The sequence below is a fragment of the Sturnira hondurensis genome, unplaced genomic scaffold (assembly GCF_014824575.4).
Source record: "Sturnira hondurensis isolate 20B ecotype Veracruz unplaced genomic scaffold, ASM1482457v3 Scaffold0004525, whole genome shotgun sequence".
NCBI classification, from domain to species: Eukaryota; Metazoa; Chordata; class Mammalia; order Chiroptera; family Phyllostomidae; genus Sturnira; species Sturnira hondurensis.
Window position 1 is genome coordinate 34,177 of NW_028077156.1, and position 25,232 is coordinate 59,408.

Consider the following 25,232-nt stretch of genomic DNA (forward strand, 5'->3'; position numbering starts at 1 on the left):
CATGTCTCCAACTCATGTGTCCTCAGCCCCATACCTTTTATGTACTGCAGGTGAATAGGGCCTATTTTCTAAAGCTGAGGGCCCCACAAAGTCATACTTTCCAGGTGTAAGCAATGGATCACATGTCAATTTGGGATGAAGTTCATGTCCAATTCCACCCTGGGCAGAATCCAAAAGACCTGATCTATGGCAGGTCACTCTAGTTATTGTTTCATTTGTAGCACATATCTGATTAGTCTGTTTCCTTGCTTTTTGTTTTGTGTGTGATTGTTGTTCTGCTTGCTCCCTCATTAGAATAAAAGTTCCATGAGGACAGAGCCAGGCACATGGAAATCTCAATAAATACTTGTTGAAAATGAGTGAATCATAGTCTGGAAAACAAGTCAGTAAACCAACCATTTGAACTAGCTGCCAAGTCATAATTTCTGCTCCCAATAGTGGACCTGACCTGACTCAGCCACCAGGTCCCACACATGACCTTCAGTATGCCATTTCCTCTTCTTGAAGTGCAGAGGATTAAATAAGACTTTCTCCAAGGGCCCTTCAGGTCTTTCAAGATTCATATAGCAAACATGAACCTGAGTCCCCTGGCTGTTACATAAGAGACAGCCTTTTTTTCTGTCCTGTGATGGGGTAAAGTGACACTGGTGTGGTGACATTTCTGTTTTGACTAATGGCCATTGAGCATCATGTGTGACTATCTGAATGCCATCAGACCTCCCCCTTGGGCTTTGCCAAACCTCTGAGCAGAACCAACACCCACCCTGCTCCCTGTGCCTTATGACAGCTGTCAAAGTGTGCCGTAACACCCCATGGTGGAAATGACCAGAAAACAAATCTCTCCTCAGGTGTTTTTGCAGGGTTCCCAGAAACTGTACAAACTCCTCCTGACTCAGCCCAGATCGAGCAGTACAGTGAGGGTTCCAGCCCTTGCCGACTCCTGTGTTTTGAGGACCCTGTAGCCCTTAGAGCCAGCACCACTGAATCCTGCCTCCAAAATGCACATGGGCCCTGCACCCTGTAGTGGGGTGGGGCTCTAAGAAGCCTGGCTCTGAAGTCAGGAGGTATAGGTTTGACTCCTATTCTCTGCTTACTTGCTGGTTCTATGGCCTTGAGCAAATTACTCTGATTTTGCCTTGACTTTTTGGTCTGTAAAATGGGAATGGGAATGATAACAACAGAATGTAGCCCTTTGATTTGTTGTGAAGGTTACAGAAGGTAAAAAAGGAATGGATGGCTCCTAGTAAGTGTTCTCTAAATACTAGTTCTTGTGGTTCTTGCGATTTCCAGAATCCATTGCTTTTCCCCATCTTATCTCAGTGAGTTATATGCTCCTCAAGGGCAGGGACTGTACCTTCTTGTCCATCCCATACTCACATTGCCTCACCTAGGGCTTGGGACAATCAGAGCATCCCCAAGCCGGCACTCTCCAAATGTTATAGAAGGTCTGCTCATCAAAATGCATGGGCACAGGCCTGTGGCCTTCTTTTGAGAAAAATCCTACCCACATTTTGTGGGAAACTATTTGTTTGGAGAAAAGGCTGAGTTAGGGAACATCAAGGAAAGGTAAAAAACAAAAAGTAAAACTTCCACCCAAAATATACCTTGATTGTTTTGTACTAAAATCTTCACACTCTCAAGAAGTGGTGCTTCACACCAGAAAGAAGTAAAAGGACAGTTATTTGCATCTCTCTCAGGTGGTTTAGACAATGACCTCCTGGAAGCCAACTCAACAAACATTCATTGAGTGCTTAGAAATTGTTCTAAAGGCTGGGGATACCAATAATAAATTTACAGTTGTCCTAAAAAGGGGCCAACATTAGGGGACCCCACACCTTCTTAAAGCAAGTCCATGGTTTCATTCCTTTTTAGCACAATGAGACAAGACTATCCTGATACTTGGGAACAGACTGTCTGAAGATTTTACTCTCCCATTATTTCCTACCAAATGCAGCACCCTGAAATGTAAGACACAAACAGCTCAGGGTGCCAAGTTTGTGTGTTTCTCTCCATCAGGAGAGAAGGGAGAAAGCAGCAGAGGGCTTGCTCCCAAGGTGGTCAGACCTCTTTGGCCAGCACAGGCTGGGCCTTCTAAAGGCTCAAATCTAATTTGAGACAGTAAAGGATAAGATTCTCCAGATTTCTGCAGTATCTTTTAAATCCAGAAGGCCTGCTATCCAGAAAGGGGCTTTAAGCACTGGCGTTGGAAATATCACATGTTCTTTTCATTCATCCATTCATTTATTCATTTGTAGGTCGCTGAGCCTGTCTCTAGAAAGGACACCCAGATCTTGGTGAACTTTGCAGGCATGTGCTATCAATCCATGAGAAGGAAAATCTGTTACATGACCAACCCCCATTAAAGGTCTCAGCCTCTGTGTGGGGTGTTTTCCCTGGTTGACCTTGCTGACAACTCTGCCCAGAAGAGTAAGGCAGAGGCACCAACAGAAAGGGTACCAGGCAGTGTACCAGGGCACCTGCCCTGAGGGCTCCAGATCCTTCAGTTTCTGAGATTATCAATCCTTCATTTATTGGGGGAGCTTAATGGCTAAAAGGGTACAAAGACAATGGCTTTGACAGTGTGTTGGGATAGTGAGCACTTACCTTTTTTCTATTTCTAAAAATGTCGGTTGTGGTTGCTGTGATAACTTTCAAGACATTTCAAAAATAATAAGAGGCAATAAACATATGTTAAGGTTAACTTTCCAAAGGTACCAAGTGAACTTGATGTTGTCAAATAATTTCTGGGCTCACTAAAATCTTCAGAAGGGTTTTTTTAAGTTTACTTCCCTTGCAATCCTACTTCGATTTGCTTCTCCAGCTATCTCCCTCTAAGTGAGACCTGTAGAACTATAAAAATAGACAAGTCCTTAGAGAAAAACCTACTAAGCCTCACACAAGCCAGAGGAAAGAAGTTAGAACCAGGCAGATTAAATAATTTGCCCGGGGTTAGTTGGTGGAAGAACAGCAGAGAAGAGAGCCATGCCCAGAAAGGTCTGAATTCAGAGCCCAGGTTCCTAATGATTGTGCGATATTGTCTCTTTACTGGTTTTGATACTATTTTCCCCATCCTTGTGTATCCACTTTCCTTAGTTCAGAAAACAACAGTCAGTCCCACTCTCTCCTTTCTAAGTATATAAAGCCATGTAGTCTATACCAGAGATGGGTAGCACATGGAAATTTCTAGATGTTTAAAGACTGCTCATCTTTGGGATGTTCCTGTCTGGAAAATCAGAATGAAGGACCCCAGTGTAGCACTAATGGAAGGTTCCTCACACAGTCTGCACACTCCTAGTGAGCAGTGGCTTTTGTCACTGACCCCCCAGGACTCAGCAAGGCGCCAGTGCCTAACAGATGTATATACAACAAGCATCTTCTATGAATAAATGTTATGAAGGGACCAACAGCAGACTTAACAGAAACTTCGCCTGTTTAAATGTTGTGGCTTTTAATGAGGCCTAGTGAGAGGATTTAATTATAATTACGGTCAAGAGTCACTTCTTCAAGTTAACTGGCATCATTAGGAATACGTGGCTTATAATTAAGGTTTTGTTGTGTCAGAAACCACTAATAACCCTCACCCCATCAGACTTTGCTTTGGTGCTAAAATGCTGCCTCAAAGACAGCTGGCCATTTGGGCTCAGGAAAGCATGAGGCAGAAGACAGAATGGGAAGTGGCAGGGCTGAGGACACTCTGTGCCCAACCAACGGAAGAACCTGGCTCAGAGAACAGGATTTGGTCATTGTGGTTTGAGGAGAGGGTTACATTTTCTGCCTTTTTCCCAAGAAGCCAGTGCGGAGCATAACTATACACAGTGCCAGGCCTCACCCTTCACTGAAAGCTTCATGTGAACATCCCAATCCAGTGTTAGGAAAATGAGTCCTGAATATGTGCCCCTGATGCATGGTCAATCTCCCATCACTGGGTCTTACCCAAAGGGAATCTGGACTGGTGTAGCTGGTCCTTTTGTCCCCGAGGATGAATCTTTCCCTCTTAGATCCAGTCCCCTGAGAAAGTTCTATCGCCTGCCTCTTCTCACAGATCCGCCTTGAGTGCCTCCTATCTCATGGTGCTAATAGTGGCAGCTGTTATTGGGTATTTCATAGGAGCCAGACAGTGTGCAAAGCACTTTGCATGCATGTTCTGATTGAATTCTCACAAGAATCCTATGAGGTAGCTCCCTCTTATTACTGCTCCCTCTTATACATGAGGAGACTAAGGCTCAGAGGAATTATGTCTGAGTCTCACACAGCAGGTAGGTTAGTGTCAAAAGTCAAACCCAGTTCAGATGGCCCTAAAAGTCCATTCTCTTAGCAATGGCTGGATAGTGTCTCAAGGAGTTAAAGAGATCCACCTAGACAATGAGTGTCCCCATGCTCAAAGGACAAGAACTGAAAGTATTGGGCTGCACACCAGCTGGAGTTTTCCAAGCCTCTGCAGATAATCTATGCACCACGTTTTCTCCCCAGCAGAGGCCATGAGGAAAATAAATAAATCATGAATTTATCTTCAGAAAACAAGATTTATGAAAAAAATCATTTTATATCTGGTAAATAGCTCTTGGCAACCCTTCAGAACAATATTATACCATTAAAGAAATTGAATCAATAATTTAAGATCTTCCAACAAAGAAAACCCCAAACCCAGACAGTTATACAAGTGAGTTTCTTTACACTTTCAAGAAGTGGGTACCTTGACTTTTTACAAACTCTTCCAGAGGGAAAGAAAAGATTCCCCTATTTATTCATGAGGCTAAGATATTATTAATGTCAAAACCAGAAAAACAACAACACAAGAAAGGGACATTTTAGCTCTATCTCACTGATAAACATAGATGCAAAAGCATTCAAGTGTCTATTAGCAAACCAAACTCAGGAATATATAAAAATAAAATACATCATAATTAAGTTGAGTTTTCCCCAAGATTAAAAGGTTGGTTTAATACTACAAAATTAATTGGTGTAATGTATTATATTAACAGATTAAAGGAGAAAAATCAAGTGATCCTTTCAATAGATATAGAGAAATGATAAAATTCTATAGCCTTGCATTATATTCTTTTTTTTATATATATAATTTTTATTTAATTCTTCTTCAAGTACAGGTTTCTGTCTTATAATCCCAACCCTGCCCGCCCCCCACCCCATGCTCCCCGCCTCCCTCCCCTTTCCACCCCCCACCCTTAGTTATTGTCCATGTGTCTTTTATACTTGTTCATGTGAGTCCATTCCCTTTTCCCCTATGATTCTCTCCCCTCTCCCCTCTGGGCCCTGACAGCCTGTTCCATATTTGAGTGTCATTGGTTGTATTTTGCTTGCTTGTTTGGTTTGTTTAGATTCCTGTTAATGGTGAGATCATATGATATTTGTCTTTCACCGCCTGGCTTATTTCGCTCAGCATAATGCTTTCCAGTTCCATCCATGATGTTGCAAAGGGTAGTAGTTCCTTCTTCCTTTCTGCAGCATAGAATTCCATTGTGTAAATGTACCATAGTTTTTTGATCCAGTCATTTACCGATGGGCATCTAGGCTGCTTCCAACTCTTGGCTATCGTAAATTGTGCTGCTATGAACATCGGGGTGCATAGGTTCTTTTGGATTGGTGTTTCAGGGTTCTTAGGATATACTCCCAAGAGTGGAATTGCTGGGTCAAAAGGTACGTTCATTTTTAGTTTTCTTAGAAAATTCCATACTGTTTTCCATAGTGGTTGTACCAGTCTGCAATCCCACCAACAGTGAACTAGAGTCCCCTTTTCCCCACAACCTCTCCAGCACTTGTTGTTTGTTTCTTTGTTTATGATAGCCAATCTGACTGGTGTTAAGTGGTATCTCATTGCGGTTTTAATTTGCATCTCTCTGATAGCTAGTGATATCGAGCATCTTTTCATGTGTCTCTGGATTCTCTGTATGTCCTCCTTGGAGAAATGTCTGTTCAAGTCCTCTGCCCATTTTTTGATTGGGTTGCTTGTCTTCTTTGAGTGGAGCCGAATGAGTTCTTTGTATATTTTGGAGATTAAACCCTTATCTGAGGTATCATTGGCAAATATGTTTTCCCAAGCTGTTGCTTCTCTTTGTATCTTGATACTGTTTTCCTTAGCCATGCAGAAGCTTTTAATTTTGATGAGATCCCATTTGTTTATTCTTTCCTTTATGTTCCTTGCTCTAGGGGACGTATCAGTAAAAATATTGCTGCGTGGAATATCTGAGATTTTCTTGCCAAGGCTCTCCTCTAGGGTTTTAATGGTTTCACGGCTTATATTTAAGTCTTTTATCCACCTTGAATTTATTTTGGTGTATGGTGTAAGTTGGTGCTCAAGTTTCATTTTTTTGCATGTAGCTGTCCAGTTCTCCCAACACCATTTGTTGAAAAGGCTGTCTTTACTCCATTTTATGTTATTGCCCCCTTTGTCGAATATTAATTGACTGTAGAGAGTTGGGTTTATTTCTGGGCTCTCTGTTCTATTCCATTGGTCTATGTGCCTGTTTTTGTGCCAGTACCAGGCTGTTTTGATTACAGTGGCCTTGTAATACAGTTTGATATCAGGTATTGTGATCCCTCCTACTTTGTTCTTCTTTCTCAAAATTGCAGCAGCTATTCGGGGTCTTTTCTGGTTCCATATAAATTTTTGAAGTGTTTGTTCTATGTCTGTGAAATACGCCATTGGTACTTTAATAGGTATTGCATTGAATCTGTAAATTGCTTTGGGTAGTATGGACATTTTGATGATGTTAATTCTTCCAATCCATGAACACGGTATATGTTTCCATTTATTTGTGTCTTCCTTGATTTCTTTCTTCAGTGTTGTGTAGTTTTCTGCATACAGGTCTTTTACCTCCTTGGTTAGGTTTATTCCCAGATATTTTATTTTTCTTTTTGCTATATCGAATGGGATTTTTTTCCTGATTTCTGCTTCTGCTGCTTCATTGTTGGTATACAAAAATGCCTTTGATTTCTGGATATTAACTTTGTATCCCGCTGTTATGCCAAATTCATTTATTAGTTCCAGCAGTTTTTTGGTAGAGGCTATAGGGTTTTCCATGTACACTATCATGTCATCTGCAAACAATGCCAGTTTTGTTTCCTCCTTTCCGATTTGGATGCCTTTTATTTCCTTTTCTTGTCTGATCGCTGCAGCTAGAACTTCTAATACTATATTGAATAGAAGTGGTGAAAGTGGGCAACCTTGTCTTGTACCTGATCTTAGTGGAAAAGCTTTTAGTTTTTGCCCATTGAGTATGATGTTGGCTGTAGGTCTTTCATATATGGCCTTTATTATATTGAGGAATGTTCCCTCTATTCCCACCTTGCTGAGTACCTTTATCATAAATGGGTGTTGTACCTTATCAAAAGCTTTTTCCGCATCTATTGATATGACCATGTGGTTTTTGTCTTTGCTTTTGTTTATTTCGTGTATTACATTTATTGATTTGCGTATATTGAACCATCCTTGCATCCCCGGGATGAATCCCACTTGGTCATGGTGTATGATCTTTTTGATGTATTGTTGGATGCGATTTGCCAATATTTTGTTGAGGATTTTAGCATCTATGTTCATCAGTGATATTGGTCTGTAATTTTCTTTCTTTGTTGTGTCTCTATCTGGCTTTGGGATTAGGGTGATGCTGGCTTCATAGAAAGAGTTGGGGAGTTTTCCCTCCTTTTGGATTTTTTGGAATAGTCTGTGAAGAATAGGGGTTAGCTCTTCCTTAAAAGCTTTGTAGAATTCTCCTGTGAAACCATCTGGCCCAGGGCTTTTGTGTGATGGGAGTTTTTTGATTACTTCTTCAATTTCATTTGCTGTTATTGGCCTGTTCAGGTTTTCTGCTTCTTTTTCATTGAGTTTTGGAAGATTATATTTTTCTAGAAATTTGTCCATTTCACCCAGGTTTTCAAATTTCTTGGCATACAGTTCCGCATAGTAATTTCTTACAATCCTTTCTATTTCTGTGGTATCAGTTGTAATCTCTCCTCTTTCATTTCTGATTGTGTTTATTTGTGTCCTCTCTCTTCTTTTCTTAATGAGCCTACTTAAAGGTTTGTCTATTTTGTTTATCTTTTCAAAAAACCAACTCCTGGATTCATTGATCTTTAGAATTGTGCTTTTAGTCTCTATGTCATTTAATTCTGCTTTGATCTTGGTTATTTCCTTCCTTCTACTTGCTCTGGGCTGTCTTTGTTGTTGTTCCTCGAGTTCTTGCAGGCGTTGGGTTAGGTTGTTTGTTTGAAATGTTTCTATCCTCTTTAGGTGAGCCTGTATCGCTATGAACTTCCCTCTCAGGACTGCCTTCACTGTGTCCCATAAATTTTGGGTTGTGGTGAGTTCATTTTCATTTGTTTCAAGGAGTTTTTTGATTTCCTCCCTAATTTCAATCTTGACCCATTCATTGTTCAATAGCCTACCATTCAGTCTCCATGATTTTGGGTGTTTTGGGTTTTTTCCTGTGGGGTTGGTTTCCAATTTCAGTCCCTTGTGATCAGAGAAGATGCTTGGTATGATTTCTATTTTCCTGAAGTTGTTGAGACTGGTTTTGTGTCCTATCATGTGATCTATCTTTGAAAATGTTCCATGTGCGTTTGAAAAGAAAGTGTATTTAGTTTCTTTGGGATGGATGGCTCTATATATATCAATTAGGTCCATTTCTTCTAGAGTGTCGTTTAATGCTGCTATATCTTTGTTGATATTTTGTTTGGAAGATCTGTCCATTTTTGACAGTGGGGTGTTAAAATCCCCTACTATAATTGTGTTGCTGTCAATATCTTTCTTGAGGTCCTCTAGGATTTTCTTTATATATTTGGGTGCTCCTGTGTTGGGTGCATATATATTTATGATGTTAATGTCTTCTTGGTGGATTCTTCCCTTGAGTATTATGAAGTGACCTTCTGGGTCTCTCTTTATAGCCTTTTTTTTGAAGTCTATTTTGTCTGATATGAGGATTGCTACCCCGGCTTTTTTTTCATGTCCATTTGCTTGGAAAATTTGTTTCCATCCTTTCACTTTCAGTCTGTGGTGGTCTTTTGTCCTCAGGTGAGTCTCTTGTAGGCAGCATATGTGTGGGTCATGCTTTCTTATCCATTCAGCTATTCTATGTCTCTTAATTGGTGCATTTAATCCATTTACGTTTAAAGTTATTATCGAAAGGTACTTATTCATTGCCATTTATGTACCTGTGTTCCTCTCTGTCTCTCTCTTTTCCTTCCTTTCCTTAAAGCAGCCCTTTTAGTAATTCTTGTAGAGCAGGTTTTGTGGAGGCGTATTCTTTTAGACTTCTTTTGTCTTGGAAGCTCTTTATTTGGCCTTCTATCTTGATTGAGAGCCTTGCTGGATAAAGCAGTCTCGGTTGTAGGCCTCTGTTTCTCATTACTTGGAATATTTCCTGCCATTCTTTTCTTGCTTGGAATGTTTCCGTTGAGAAGTCATTAGCCAACCTTATTGGGACCCCCTTGTATGTTACTTCCTTTTTCTCCCTTGCTGCCTTTAGGATTCTCTCTTTGTCCTGGAGTTTTGCCATTTTAATGATGATGTGTCTTGCAGTAGGCCTCTTTGGGTTCCACCTGCCTGGGACTCTCTGCGATTCCTGGATTCGTGTGACTTTCTCTCCCCTCATCTTAGGAAAATTTTCTGTTATTACTCTTTCAAGTAGGTTTTCTATCCCTTGTTCTTCTTCTTCCCCTTCTGGTATTCCTATTATTCGGATATTATTACGTTTCATATTGTCTTGTATTTCTCTTAGACTCTCCTCATTTTTTCTGATTCTCTTTTCCATTACCTCGTCTGTCTGGGAGATTCTTTCCACCTTGTCTTCGAGCTCGCTTATGCGGTCCTCCGCCTCATCAATCCTACTCTTCATACCTTCTACTGTGTTCTTCAATTCAGAAATTGTATTTTTCATTTCCTCTTGGCCTTTGCTGATGGCTTCTATTTCCTTTTTCATGCTGGTATAATTTGTGGAGAGTTCATTGTAGCTCCCCTGTAGTTTCTGGTAGTTCGTTGTAAGCTCTTTGAATTTCCTGATAACCAGTGCTTTGAATTCCACATCTGATAGTTGACTGGCCTCTATTTCATCTAACATTCTTTCTGTGGCTTCCTCCTTTTCTTTCATTTGGGGATTGTTTCTTTGTCTCCCCATTGTTTGTGCTGCTCTTCTCATTGGCCTCAGCTTCTTGGATTGATCTGTTCTGGTACCCTGAGTTTATGGCGTGAACTCCTGTGGTAGGATACCTGTGGAATTCAGTGGTGCAGTCTCCTGTAGGTATCTTGGTCTTCTCTGCTCTCTCTACTCCTCCGGTTGGTGTCCAGCGAGTCAACCCGTTTGGTCTCACTAACTGCAGCAGCCTGAGGGGCTGTTATTGTGGCTCTTCTCGCGCCTTGGTACACTCAACTGGTCTTGCCAGTACCCCCCAAGATCCAGACTGGCGCCTCTCACCCGCACCCTACTGAGAGCAGATTTTCTCCCAGGCTTCCCAGCCCTGGTCTGACATGAGGGTGCACGCTCCCAGCCTGGCTTTCTTGTTCTCGTAGGCTTGGGTGTGGACCTTTCCCTGTGTTGTGGCTGAATACACAGGGCAACTCACAATTCTCCCACACCCAACAGCAACAGCCCGACTCCCTGTGTTTCCCTGTCTGCGCCGACTGAGTAGGGGTGAAGCTGGTGACTGGCTCTCTTCCAGGGGCCCAGCCAGCAGCCAGAGACTCCCCGAATTTATTCGCCAGCCAGTGCAGGTCCTGTGCCACAGGGATCACCTGGGCGACTCTCAATTCCCCAAGCCGAGGGTCGGCGCAGACCCCGCCCCACCGGAAAAGCACGGGCGACTGGCAGTTCCCCGAGGCCCCTCGGGACGGGGAGGTGCGCACTACCCGCGGTCCAGGAAACCAGGGCGCGCGCGCAGCTGTAGGAGCCCTCGCCCGCGATGGCGCGGGTCGCGCGGGTCGCCCGGGTGCCGGGGAGGTGCGCGCTACCCGAGGTCCAGGAAACCGGGGGCCCGGGGGGCGCGCGCGGCTGTAGGAGCCCGCCGGCGATGGCGCGGGCCACTCGGGAACCGGGGAGGCGTGAGCGACTTGCAGCTGGTCAAGCTGAAGATCAATGCTTGACTCACAGTGTCTCCTAGTCTGCGCCAGCTGAGCAAGGATTCAGACGGTCTGCGCAGCCTCGCCACCGGCGAGCAGGGATGGAGCTGATCTGTGCCGGCTGAGTAGGGATGGAGCTCGAAACTGACCCACTTCTGGAGGCCCTGACAGCAGTCCGAGATTCCCCGGGACTGCTCGCAGGCAGGCACGGGCCCCTTGAAGCAGGGAGTGCTCTGGCAACTCTCAGTTCTCCCAAGCCAGCAACCTGACTCCACGAGTTATCGGAGCTTGCTTCTGAATGCTCACTCCTCTCTCTGCCACTACTGGAAGACCGATCTCTTATTGTGTTTTCCAATCTGCGCCCTGCCAGACAGGGGTGGTGCCGGTGACCAGTTCTCTCCCAGAGACAGTGTTGCCCACCCTCGGCTCTCAGAGACGGGGTGGCCAGCCCGGGCCCTGGCTTGGCCTGGCGGGGGGGGGGCCCCCGCCACCGCCTCTGTGCTGCTCCCTCATACCTTGTTGATTTGTGGTCGTCTCCTCTCCTCAACTTCTGGTCATTCAGTGTCCGCTACAGTCTCTGGAGTCCTGCTTTCTTATATGCTGAGTCCCAGTTTAGCATCTGCTGTGTTCTTCTGCAGATCAGCCAGGTCCTTCACCGGCGCGTGGAGAGAAGCAAAATCCTTTGTCCTACTCCGCCGCCATCTTCCTTTATCCCCCTATATTCTTAAAATCTTAGCAAACTAGGAATTAAAGGGAACTTCCTCAACACGATCAATAAAATCTGTATAAAATTGACAGCAAACATCATACTTAATGATGAACTGTTGAAAGCATTCCTTTTAAGAAAAAGAATACAATGCCAGTAGTGTTCTGCTGAACACCATCCCTCCCAGGGTGTACAATAAGTTAGCGTTAGAACCATAGCACATGAGAGTGAAATACCTCTTGACAATCAAAGTAAGACTCTCCTGGAATGAGGGCGCCCAGAGCACCCTGAACTTCCTGCACCCCAACATGCACCACGCTTATACAATTATGGGTTTAATTGCCTGTCTGGTATACATGGTGAGTTCTACATGGAGAAGGAGTCCTGTGTGTTTTATTCACTGCATTAACCCCAGTGCTTAGAATCAAATAAAGTTCACACACTGCAATCCCTGTATGTGGCTCTTAAGTTGCTTCATCTAGAGAGAAGAAGGAGTTCTTAACTTTATAAAGACAGATGATCAACCCCGGATTATCCATAGTGGTGGGTATAGAAACTACCAAATGATACCTCATTTTCTGTCTCTAAAATGCAACTCCTCTCCTGCCCCTGAAGGAACACAATGCAGGTTCCTGGCCCTTGTTAGCTCCTGGGAATACTGAGATGCAGGACCACAACAACTCTGCTGGAGTAGATCACTCTACTGAGGAATACAGTCACCCCCATGCCCACCAAGCCCTGAAAGAAATAACTGTGTGCCACAGCAGGAGCCAGGAGGGGGATGGCAAACTCACATTCTGAAAAGCTGGGGACCTTTTCCTCCAGAATAGGGATGTAGGGTTCCTTATTCCCATCCCCCACCACACTCTTGGGCCCTGCTGTCTGTCCAAGACATTGCAGGGCTGTCGCATAAAAGGAGGTGCTCCATCCACCCCATCTCCAGCCCATGCAGCAGCTAATCACTTTGCAGATCTGAATGGGTAATATTTATTGAGCACTTATAACGTGCTGAACAATTGACATGGGTTGTGTTACTTCATCCTGATAACAACTCTGTGAGATACCCTTCTTGCCCCATTGTACAGGTAAGGAAATGGAGGATCCCAGAATTCCACCACTTGCCCAAGATCACATATCCTGGTAAATGCTAGGGCCACATGCCTGAGCACAAAACTAGATGTCCTCTCCAGATCATGAGAGGGAGCTGGGATCTCCTCGCCAGCCCTGGAAGCTGCTGGGGAAGGCACAGGGGCAGGAGGAATGTGCTAACAACCTCTCGCCAGGCTCCAGGCCACCTTCCTCTCTCCTGTAACACCTAGAGACCTGAAACACCCCAAGGCCACGCAGCTGTGGATTCTTCTGTTTGTGATAAACACTTCTTTAAAATGAGTCATTTCCTTCAAAAGGAAGAAAAATGTTTTTAGATTGTAACAGAAGTACACTCCCACTCTCTAATCCTGCTCAGGTTGGCAAACCCTGTGCCAGGAAGTACCAGTGGCTAAAGGATCTCACATCCCACCTCCAAGCAGGGACCTGAGGTCAAAGTTGACCCCAAGGAACCAATAACTAGGCTCTTTCACTCCAGGGGGGTGGGCCCCTGGCTTGCATCCCAGTGACAGGAAAAGACTTGCCTCCTCAGAAGCTGGAGTTGCCTATGTGGTTCTGTCTTGCTCTGTCTTCCTTCTTCCCTACCGGTTTCTTTTTTGTCTGCCTTTATCTATCTTCCTCTCTTTTCCTATCCCTCCAATCATGCATTCATCCATTCATTCATTTATTCAGTTTTGGTTTTGCCTTGTTGAGCTTATCTCTGATCCATAGGTTTCCTCCTATTCAGGTGGCTTCCTAAAATGAGGGTCACTTGCCAGCTGCCCACTCTTAAACTGAGCCCTCCCTATGCTCTTTGCTGACCATTTTAGAGCTTGGGCTGTCCCAAGTTAAGGCTGCTTGGATGCTTCCTACCAACTAGATAATTCATTCACATTTGAATAACTTTACTGAGCTATAGTTACATACAATAAAGTTCAAACATTTTAAGTACACAGGTCAGTGAGTTTTGGCAAATGTATCAATGTGTAATGACTACCAAAACCAAGTTATAGAACATTGTCATCAGCCAAAGAGTTTTCTTGCACCCTTTTGCAATCCTTTCTCCTCACCCCTGGCAGGAGCCACCCTTCATCTGTTTTGTCACTGTAGTTTTTTTTTTTTTTAGGCATATCATATAAATGGCATCATAGAACATATAGTCTTATGTGTCCTGCTTCTTTTACTTATGATGTGAAGAGGCATGTATGTCATTGCATGTATTGCTGAGGCATATGCCACTGTCTTATACTTTAATTGGTTCATTCACTCCCCAGTTTTGGCTGAAATGAATAGAGCTGTTATGAGCATTCATGTACAAGTCCTTGTATGCACATGTTTTCATTTCATTTCTCTTGGATAAATACTGTGAGTAGGATTGCTGAATAGCATGGGAAATGTATATTTAACCTCGTTTTTTTAATGGCCAACTTGTTTTCCAATGTGGTTGTACCAATTTATATTCCCACCAGCAGTATGTGAGTTCTAGTTGTTCCACATTCTCACCAGCACTTGGTACAGTCAGTCTTTATGACTTTAGCTGTTCTTTTACATTTATAGTGGTATCTCATGTAGTTTTAATTTGCATATTTTATCATTGTTAATGTTGAGAATCTCTTTCTGCATTGGCCACTCAATATATCTTGTTTCTGCCCATTTCTTATTAGGTTGTTTGTCTACTTCTGAATGGGTTGTAAGAATTTTTCCAGTCTTTAATCTCTCTCTTCTTCCTTCCTCCCTTGATCCCTCTGAATCTGTCTCTTCCTCCCATAGTCTCTGTCTCACTTGCTGACTCTCCCCCCACCCTCAGTGTCAGCCATGATTTCCCCCTCTCCAGTCCTCTCCCAGATACCTCAAAACCTGAGAACCTGCCCTTCCTTCCCGTTCCATATTAGAAAGGATTCCATCACAAGCCCACAAATTTCAGTCCTGGTTCCACGTACCAAATAGTGGGAAATACGCCCTCCCCAAAGAAGGCCTAGAGAAGGAAAAGGAGAGAGCCCTGTGTCACAGAGGGGTGGTTTTGCATTCTAGCATCTTCCTCCTCCCTAAAGATTAATAGTGTTTATGGATAGAAGGGTTTTTCACTCAAACATAATATTGGAAAGTCATGGGTGTTACATGAAGTTCATGCTGTTTAATCAGTGGTTTGCAAGTCTGTATAAACATAAGATTAGTTGTTCACATTAGTTGCTCTCCCTTGGCACAGCTCCTAAGCCTGGCAGGGATTTGCCTTGCCCAGTCACAGAAAAGGAGCTGCCTAGCCTACAGCCATTTCCTTTTCATCTCTGTCTGAGGGGACCAGTGTGACAACATTTCATTGCAAAGCTCAGAACTCTTTATGCAGTGTTAGAGAGCTTCAGATGTGTGACTATGGAATACTATTTAAAAGAGCTTTACTGAGATATAATTCACATGTCAGACAATTCACCAACTCAAGGTATATAATTCAGTGTTTTTTGATATACCCACAGATATGCATAACCATTATGACCACATTTTTACATTTCATTGCTGCAAAGAGAAACCCTGTGTCCTGTAACTGTCCTACCCTTTAACTATCACTCCCATGTCTACCTATGTCCCCAGTCCCTGGAAACCTCTAATCTACTTTCTAATTCTATAGATTTGCCTACTGTGGGCATTTCATATAAATGGAATCATGTAATGTCATCTTTTTGCATCTGGCTTCTTTTAGCATAATGTTTTCAAGGTTTATCCATGTCCTAGCATGTGTCAATACTTCATTTTTAGAGCTGAATAATATTCCATTGTATGGATATACCATATTTTGTATATCCATTCATTAGTCAATGAACATTTGGGTTATTGCCACCTTTTGGCTATTATGAATAACGCTACTGTAACATTTGTGTGCAAATTTTTATGTGGGCCTATGTTTTCATTTCTCTTGGGCATGTACTAGGAGTAGACTTACTGGGTAATATGGTAATTCTAAGTTTAGCCATTTGAGAAGCAGGGCTTTCAAAAGGGGCCACACCATTTTATACTTCACCAGCACTGTATAAGGATTTCAATTTCTCTACATTCTTGCCAACCCTGTTATTATCTAACTAGAATAGTTTTTGATCCTATAACTGGATTCTCATAATGCCACACATACATTTACACAACCATCAACCCAGACACACACAAAACTATAGTCATGCATACCTGTACACATCTCTAGAGTTCACATACATACACACAGTCCCAGACGGACATTTACAATTACATATACAACCATACATGCATACAAATAATTACACATAGCATATGTGCATATCAATTCACAGACCCACATGCATGAACATAATCAGACATCCAATAGACCAATGCCAGTATACATCTACATACAGTTGTCATGGGTTCCAAACAAACATGTGTCCTTGCACAGACAGCCAGAGACACATGCACTCAGTAAGGGACTCACTTGCCCAACCACTCATATGCAACAGTTGTAGCCACAGAAACAGAGTTCCGAAAAGGCACAAATATATAGTTGCCATTTTGTATGGATGGGTAACTGAAGGCAGATGGAATGTATTTACTCTGGATGGCATGGAGAGGGTTGAGGTTTCATCAGTCCAGGTAGGAAAACTTTTCACTCATTTGTCCTTTAAGCTACAACAATATATCAAGCACATAATACAAGGATGGACAAGACATAGTCCTTACCCTCATGGAGCTTAGAGTCTAGTGGGGGATAGTTAGTCAATAAGGAAACAATCATAGTCTGTGATATGGGCCAAGAAGGAAATGAGCAAGGGAGTAGATTAGATAACAGGCAAGGTCCCAGGGTAGGAGACAGTTTAGGAGCTTACAGCATTGTTGCTCCCTCTTCTGTCCTGGAAAAGTAAAGAGGATTCAAATTCACCTTCCATAAGTCACTGGATAAGCTGGAGGGGCGAGGGATGGGATAAAAGGAGGGGACTGTCAAAACCTCCACTACCTTGTTTTACTTTTTTGTTTCCTACTAATTGAGTGACCTTGCTTTCTCTTTGTTTCTTACCCCCAAATGAGGATAACAGTAATAAAGATTAAATTTGCTTGTAAAATGCTTCAAACTGCCTGGCAAGTATTAAGCTCTCAATCAATATTAGCCAATGTAGCGCATTCCTGAGAGTAGGTTTTCATGTATTGGGAGATGAGTAGGGAGGAACTAGGGGAACTTATTCAGGATTCTGGCAGTACACTGGTGGCTGTAAATCCCACTGGTCTTCATCCTCTGCCTTATCTGAGCAGCCTTTCAGAATGCAGCTTTGGTAGGCCACCCCCAACCCCCAGGACACAAACCAATTTATCCTGGCCCTGTGCTTCCCATGGCCGAAAACCACAGCAAAGACACAGGATGGGTGGCGCTGGGCATGATTCTCGGTTTCCAGATGCATCAGGCCTTTCTGCAGCAGCTCTGCCAAGGGCCTGCCTAGAGATGCTCACTGGTTCAGCTCAGCTCTTTTCTGTCTGTGTAGGTCTGCTCGTATCACCCCACGCCCACCACCCCGGGACATTCCACAGCCATCGTCAGTCTGCCTGGCTCCCAGCAGCACCTCCCAGCTAACATGTGAGTAGAAAGCTCAGCCTCCACCCTTGGTCCTGGTGCAGATGGGTCGCCATTGCCATCCATCTGCCATTGAGCATCCCCACTCCAGAGCCATCTCACCCAGAGAGAAAACAGCTCCCCACCTTTCACAACCGCCAATGGAAATAATAGTGAAAAGTACAAATTAGCAAAACACAGCAGCCTAGCTCATTATTTTATGAAACTAGAACGAGACTGAAAGGTTATATACCAAGACATTGCTGGAAGATTGTGTATGGAGAAGTTTCTATTGTCTTCCTTTATATTCAAAATGTTGGGTTATAAATAAATAGATGTTGCTTTAGTGATCAGTGAAAAATAAATGTAGCATTTTATAGAAGAGAAAAAACCTTGCAGATGAGAATACTCTACCCCCGGCCATTTGATAGAACCTTTCAGAGTCCTTAGAATCTAGAAGGGCTTCCTAAGGACTGACTGTCCTGAGGGCCATGTACTGGTAACCCCTGAATCTGGTACACCAAGTGAGTTATTTTTTTAGAGATTTTATTTACTTATTTTTAGAGAGGGGAAGGGAGGGAGAAAGAGAGAAAGATCAATGTGTGGTTGTCTTTCACACACCCTCTACTGGGGACCTGGCCTGCAACCCAGGCATGTGCCCTGACTGGGAATAGAACTGGCGTCCCATTGATTCACAGGCCTGCACTCAATTCACTGAGCCATATCAGCCAGGGTAAAGGGGGTTACTTTTTAATGCCTTTAGTCAGCCAGTTATTCTCACCTCCACAGCATCACTATTCCCCCTAGTGTCTTCTTCACCCACCCCTGCCCCCAACTCGCACCTGGATGTAACCTACCTGACTCCTGCATGGACAGCAGAGTGGAAAGTCACTGCTCTAAGCCAGGACATTTTCTTCATATTACACCCATTCCCTTCCATCCCACTGTGTGCCAAAGAACTAGAGTTAACCCGGCCCCCTTCCCAAGTGCCCACTGCCCTACCTACGTGAAGCTAGCTCCTCAGGCCATTGGGGGTGGGGCCGGGTGGTGGGAGGAAACAGGTCTCTGCTCTCTGGAGAGGGAGTAGATCTGAGAAGCTTCCAGCTGGCCTCTCGTTTCCTGGAAGCTTGCTGGCTGCAACTGTTTTCTAAGCAGTATGAGAAAGTATTCCCTGTAGAGCTGGCATGTCTGAGGCTGAGACCCAGTTCTACCACTAATTCCTGGTCACCAATTCCTTTCTCTATAGTAGGCCAGTTTCCCCATTGTCAAAATCCTGATGTGGCCTAACTTAGTGACTTGCAGCTGTGTGACACTCTATGGAGGTGAGAGGAGATGGAGAGGGCATCATCCTTCCATGAGTGTATTGAGCATCACTTTCCCATGGGGGCAACTTTGCCTGCAAGTCCCCCCGTCCACCATGGATGAAAGTAACACGATCAAGACATGATCAGCTCGGGGAGGAGAGCTGGCTAATTTCTCAGGGGAAAAAGGCCAGGAGCCCCTTCCTCCAGGGGCTTTAATTGGGTTGTAATACACAGGAATACAGGCAGCAAGGATCAAACAGTAAATAACATTTCAAAGAAATCTGAGGGCTTAGTCTGAGTCAGTGTCTGTCAGGAAATGGGTTGCAGAAACTTTGGGAGACATACTCATTTCCTGCTCAGACCCTTAACATATGAATGAAAACACTCTTAGCAAAGCAGGTTTCACAGGACTTTTAGGAACTCTTTCTTATGCCAGATTACCTCGGATCCCGCTCTAGCAAGGCAAGGAGCTGCACTGCCTCCCCCATCACAGGTTTTCAGGCCTAAATGGGTTAGAGCCAGGAAGTGTTTCTCCCAGAGGACATGGGGGCTCAGGCTATGTCAGAATAGCCACAGGGTGAGGGTCCATCACTCCCTCTTTGTTGCAGCCCCTCCCCAGACCTTCCATGATGGCTTCCCAAGTGATAGTGTCTGGCTTAGGTTGGCCCCCTCTGAGGAGTCTTACCTGTCATAGACTAACTAACCAAGCACTGGGGGCAGGGGATGAAGCAGAGACAAGCTTTGTCTCCTTTGTGGTTCACATTCCGGAGGTTGCTCATTCATCCTTAGCCATGGGGGTAATTACAACTCCTAAAACCAGGCATCGCGGTTCCCAACACTTTTCTTTGCCTTACACATTGAGGTTTGTGTTTTAAAGGGTTATTGTTGCTAACCCCTGAGCTGCAGCTGCCCTCTCCCTCCGCCCTTTATTGTTTCCCTGCCCTCCCCTAGGCGTGTACATGACCATCCCTCACTGGTCCAATGTCTCCCCAGGTTTGTAGCCCTGCATTCCTACTTAGCCCATGGGCCTGATGAGCTGGACCTGCAGAAGGGAGAGGGTGTCAGGGTCCTGGGGAAGTACCATGACGGCTGGCTCAGGGGCGTCTCCTTGGTCACCGGACGAGTTGGCATCTTCCCCAACAACTACGTCAGCCCCATTTTCAGGTGAGTACCCTCCAATCTCAGGCATCAAGGTGTCAGGTCATCTAGGCCAGGGCCATCTGTGGGTTGAATTGCTGAAGGACTCAATGATCTTTAAAAGTGTGGGCTCAGAACTAGCTTTTGCTCTAGTACCTGCCTAACACTTTAATTTCTTTTTAAATAGCCAAAATAGTTATCTTTTTTATAGTTCTTCACAGTTTATAAGTGCTTTCAAGTTTTTTTAACTCTTTGGCTATGCCTTAAAGAATTAAAGTACCCTGTAAAGTACATATTGTTTTACAGATAAGGAAATTGATGGAGAGTTAAGCAACCTTCCCAAGAACTAGATTTCTGGTTTTCTGTACAAACCCCCAAAATCCCACTACACATCCTCCACCTCGGCACTCCATCTAGTGGCAGAATGTGAAGGTCAACTGTGAAGGTCAGTTGACCACCCAGAGTACCTCAGCCAACTTCCCAGAATGGTGGGTGGGAGCAGTGTCCTTGAATTCAGACCACTACTTGTGCATCTGCACCCCAGGTGAAATGTTAGTTACCCTCCAGGTCTTCTTCCCAAACAGTTCCTTCCCAACCTTCTTCATTGTCTGGCACACCTGTTGGTTTCACTGGCCTACAGTTTGTCCAGCTACTTCATACCACACCCGCATTGCACACAAACCCCCAAACTATCTCCAACTCCTCCTACCCTCACCCCCAGTACCCCAGGCAAAGCCAGTCACAGTCAGTGAGGCCATCAGCACGCATCAAATGCTGTCTCTGTGACATACCAGAGAGTCATAATTGCAAGGAAAGTGCTACTCTAGCTGTCCTCCCCGGGCTCACTCCTGCAGCCATACCTTCTGTTTGGGGACCTTCATGGAGGCAAGGTGCTGAATCCAGAGGAGGACAGCAGGGATGGTGAGGAGACTGAAATCCACATCACAAAAGAAACTGATAAACTGAGGTTATTTTTTTAAGCTGTAGAAAGAAGGGTCAGAAGGACCAACACTGACTGGGTAGACCAGGAAAGAGATTCATTCCATGAAGGGGAAGTGAGCCAGCCAATGGCTATGACTTAGAAGGTTTTGGTTCCATAAAAGACTGCCCTTTCTAACTCATAGATTTTTCCATCAAGCTAGCCGGTGAGATGAGGGAACCCCTTTCTAGGAAGAAGACAGGCAAAGTCTGGGTTCCCATAGGTCAAGGCTTGTATAAAAAAGATGGGCAGAAAGTTGAAGCAGAAGATCAACTGCTTCCCATCCGTGGAGGTTCTCAGAATTTGTTAGAAAGTTGTGAAATCTCCAAAAGCAAACTAAGGTGTCTGTGACTGATACTTTAATTCATTTATTCAGCAAATATTTGTTGAACACTGACACATGTCAGTCACCTGTCTAGACCCTGGAGGAACACCAGGGAACAAAATACACAAAATACCTGCCCCCAGGAGATGACATTCTAGTTGGACAGACAGACAAAAAAACAAGATATATAAGTAATGTAGATGGTGTTAGATAAGAGCTAAGAAAAATCAGGAAAGGGAGATAGAACTCATGTTGGGGTGATTATAGTTCTAACAGGTTGGTCAGGGAGGTGAACCATGTGGATCTCCGAAGGGTGTGTATTCCAGGCCAAAGGAACAAGTTCCTGAGCAAAGGCCCTGGGGTAGGAGTGTGCCTGACATGAAGGCCAGTAGGCCTAGATTAAAGCCAGTAGCTTAGTAGGAGATGAGATCAGAATGGTAACAGGGGTCAGATCTTAGAGAATTTCCTAGGTCATAATGAGGAATTTGACTTTAACCCTGTTGTAGGGTGTGAGCAGAGGCTTGACATGATCTAACTTCAGTCTGAACCAGAATCCCTCTAGTTGCTGGGCTGAGAATAAACTGTTGGGCTAGAGCCAGAGAGATGAGCTAAGGGAACACTGTCATTTACCAGGGGAGAAATGATGGTAAACTGAGCCATGGTGTAAGCCACGGAGGGAGGGAGACATGATTAGATCCTGCTTATACTCCAAAGGTAGAGATAACAGAGTTTTCTGACAGATCCAGTATCTAGCATGAAATAATAGAGAATTCAGAGGGAGTCCAGGTATTTTGCCCTGAGTCCCTGGGAGATAGAGTTGCCTTCTACTGAGATGGAAGTGAAAACCAAAACAGGAACAGGTTTTGGGGGACAGTGAGGAAAGCAAAAATTTGTTGGCAGATGCCTGTTAGTAATCCTAGTGAAGGTACTGGTTAAGTCCAGCATTTAAGAAAGAGGACCAGGCATGAGGCAGCATTTAAAGCCTAGTGCTAGAGGAAATCACCACAGAAGGGTCAGGTGTAACATAGAGAAGGGCAGTGAGCCGGCAGCTAAAATCTTCCAAGAGTGAGGGGAGAGACCTAAGGAGAAATGATGTTAGTCTGGCAATAGGAATCAAAGCTGGCAGGTGTGGAGAAGGTGGGACAATGGTCTAAAAGTGACAATGAGGAGCTAGGAGGATGCCTACTATAACTCACGAACAGTTTCTTTTGCGGGATCCAACATGAGTTCCTAGGGCCATGCCTACTACTAGCATATTTGCTTATTCACCACGCCTTAGCTCAAAGTCCTGGTTGTGCCATGAAAGAACCATTAGAATAAAAGTAGTCATATAATTTATTATCCAAACTAGCACACTAGACAAATGTCCCTAGATAAGAGAGGGACACTCAGTACAGCAGGTGTAAACAGACTCTACTGAGGTCATCAGGAAATGTGTTCACCATGACTAGAATGCACATGGGATTCCCTTCCAGCGTTCTCCAGTTTCAGCTTCCCTTTCTCTCTCCCTGTTGTGGTCTCCAGCACGGCAAGTGTGTGTACTCGCGCCCTCCCGTATGACTGCATGTCTGAGAGTGGATCGAGTTTCCGCACCATAAACAGCCACTGAATTCACCTTCCCCACCCCCAGCTCATAGGAATCTGAACATATGCATATAGTGAGGTGCTGCTTGTGCTGCTGGGTGTTTTTGTGTCTGGAGAACCAGCATTTCCAAGTACAAGTTCCTGTATTCTCCTGAGGGCCCTTAGGTGACAGAGGATCAATGCTTTGTGCATGTGGACATTTTCCCTGATGGCCTCCCTGATTCAGAGAAAGTTCCCGTCCCCACTAATCTTGGGCATGGATGACATATGTCCAATCTGTCTATGTGGTGGCAGCTCACCCTTGTTCTTAACCAGCCTTTCCACTGTGGGAGGGTTAACACCTCCCACTTCTTAGGGCTCCATGATGCTGTCTTTTGTCAGCAAGGTTTGTTAGAACTCAGTGGGCTGGGCACATGTTTCTGCTCATCGGTTCTATGTTCCCTCCCCACCCCCCAAATTTCCTGTTTGCAGCTCTGCACTGGCACCAGCCCCCTTGCTGTACAGTGCAGCCTTTTATAAACAGCCAGGCCTCAAAGGGGTGAGGTGACTCTGGACATGTGCACCACACTCTCCTTAGCATTGTCCCCTAATGAACTGAGCCAGCCAGAATTTTGGGACTAGCTGTGGGTAGATCAGAATTGATGAAAGTGTCAGGGTTTTTTGGTTTAATATTCAGCAAGTGAGCCTTTTGAATACCAAGAGAGGACAAGGCCACAGAGCTGTCCTTAGCTCCAGCCCTCTGTGCTAGATGGTGCTACCACCTGTGCACCTGTGTTGACACAACTGAATCTCTGCCACTGGGACAAGTTTTCCCAGTCCCTGGAGGAAGCCATGGGCTCAGGCTGTGCAGAGTACTTGTCACATTTTCACACAAACTCCTTTGTAACATCCCTTTGGGTGTCCTCTTTCTGCACAGTCTTGGTGGGAGGCAGAAGGTTCCTCCCTTTTCAGAGATGGAAGAAACCAACTCCTCTTCCTCCTCCTCCTTCTCAACCCCTCACTACAACCAATGGACAGGCTCCCCCAAGCTAACACTCCCTCTTTGGATTTGGAAACCTGAACAAGGAAGGAAAGAAAGTGGACCAACTTGAAGACCACTCCTGGCAAGAACACAAACAGGAGCATTTGATCAGACACTTCCTGCCTCAGAGTCCTCAGCAGCCTACCTTGGACCTGTTTCCAAGCCTTTCCCACCCCTTCAGTGCCCCCCCATAAACCTCCTTCCACCCAGTTAGCCAGGATATTTCTCTTTCTTGCAACCTTCACCCGACACATGTGTCCTCCTTGTGATTGTGGGCCACCATTCATTTTCCTTGAACTTTCTACACAGAATGACATAAAAATTGTCAAGGGCTAAGCCCCTGCCTTACTGGGTGGATGCTGCCACCTGAGCAAGTTCTGAAGGACTCATGGCACAGATAGAAAAGGGGACACAGGGTCTTGCACAGCCAAAGCAAGAGTCAACACAAGCACTCTTTGCACTCAAGCCCAAATGTCTTCCAGTCTCTCCATCTAAAAAACAGGCATCATGATGTCTGTGGGTCTGGGGTGTTGGGGATTAATTACTGTATGTGAGCAAAGTACTTTGATGTAAAAAGAAAGTGTTAGAGAAGTGCTTAGCTTCTCACCAGAAGACGTAGAGGGACTCTGTTAGATGGAGGACTTGGAATTGTGGAGTTTCTGGAATCCAGGTGAATGCTGGGCTAGAAAAATGAGGTCACACCTCAGCCTGTAAACAGTCATTCGAAGACAGGACTGGTGGAATAAAGCTGGCTTGGGCCTGATAACTATATTTTTGTCCTTGCTGCTGCTGGAAGCAGTTCTGGAACCCTTCTTTCCTGTTTTCAACCAATTTTGCCACATTCAGCACCTTAAGGCTTCAATTCAAAAGACAAGCTGGTGCAGACTCTTTTGTGGAAGCCAGTGCTATCATCTTTCTCTACCTCCCAGCCCTCCCCTCCATTGTACTCGGTGCTCTTCCTGATCAGCTGCCTGCTCCCCTTCACTGACCATATTACCAGGGACCAGAAGCAGGTTGGTGGCTACAGGCAAGGTCCCCTTGCTGCCAAGTCCCCTCAGCTCCTGGCACACCAGGATGCATACCTGTCTAGGGCAGGGTTGGCCACATTAAATGATGCCTTATTCATCTTTCTACAACACTGGTTGACTGATTATTAAACTGCACATCACTCTTTTAAGCAAAAGGAGAGAAAAATAAGGGAAATTACCTAAAGAGAAACCTAGAGGCATTGACAGGCAGGAAACCAGGAGGGAGGGCATCTCTGTACCGGGGGCCAAGGGCAAGTTGGTTATTCCCAGGTAATTAGCCAAGGTTATTTAATCAACAGAGTGACAAGGTGATTCATGGACTGCTTCATAGGGGCTCTGATGTTGGGGTAGGATTGCTACAGGGCAAGAAATGCTGTGGAACCACAGCCATTCCCTGTAGGGTTTAGGGACTCTCAGGCTGGGAATAATAAACAAGGGACTGCTTGCTGTTTCATAAAAC

The 25,232-nt window shown here is 44.6% G+C and overlaps 1 protein-coding gene across 1 annotated transcript in view; it reads left to right on the plus strand.

Moving 5' to 3' along the window:
• SH3RF2 (SH3 domain containing ring finger 2) overlaps positions 1-25,232 on the plus strand; it is a gene marked incomplete at its 5' end in the record, with an annotated part of 80,967 nt that overhangs the window by 31,773 nt on the left and 23,962 nt on the right. Inside the window, 2 exons of the mRNA XM_037045925.1 lie at positions 17,327-17,418; positions 19,692-19,862. Of these exons, the coding sequence (XP_036901820.1) occupies positions 17,327-17,418; positions 19,692-19,862 (263 nt within the window). The remainder of the gene's footprint in view (positions 1-17,326; positions 17,419-19,691; positions 19,863-25,232) is intronic.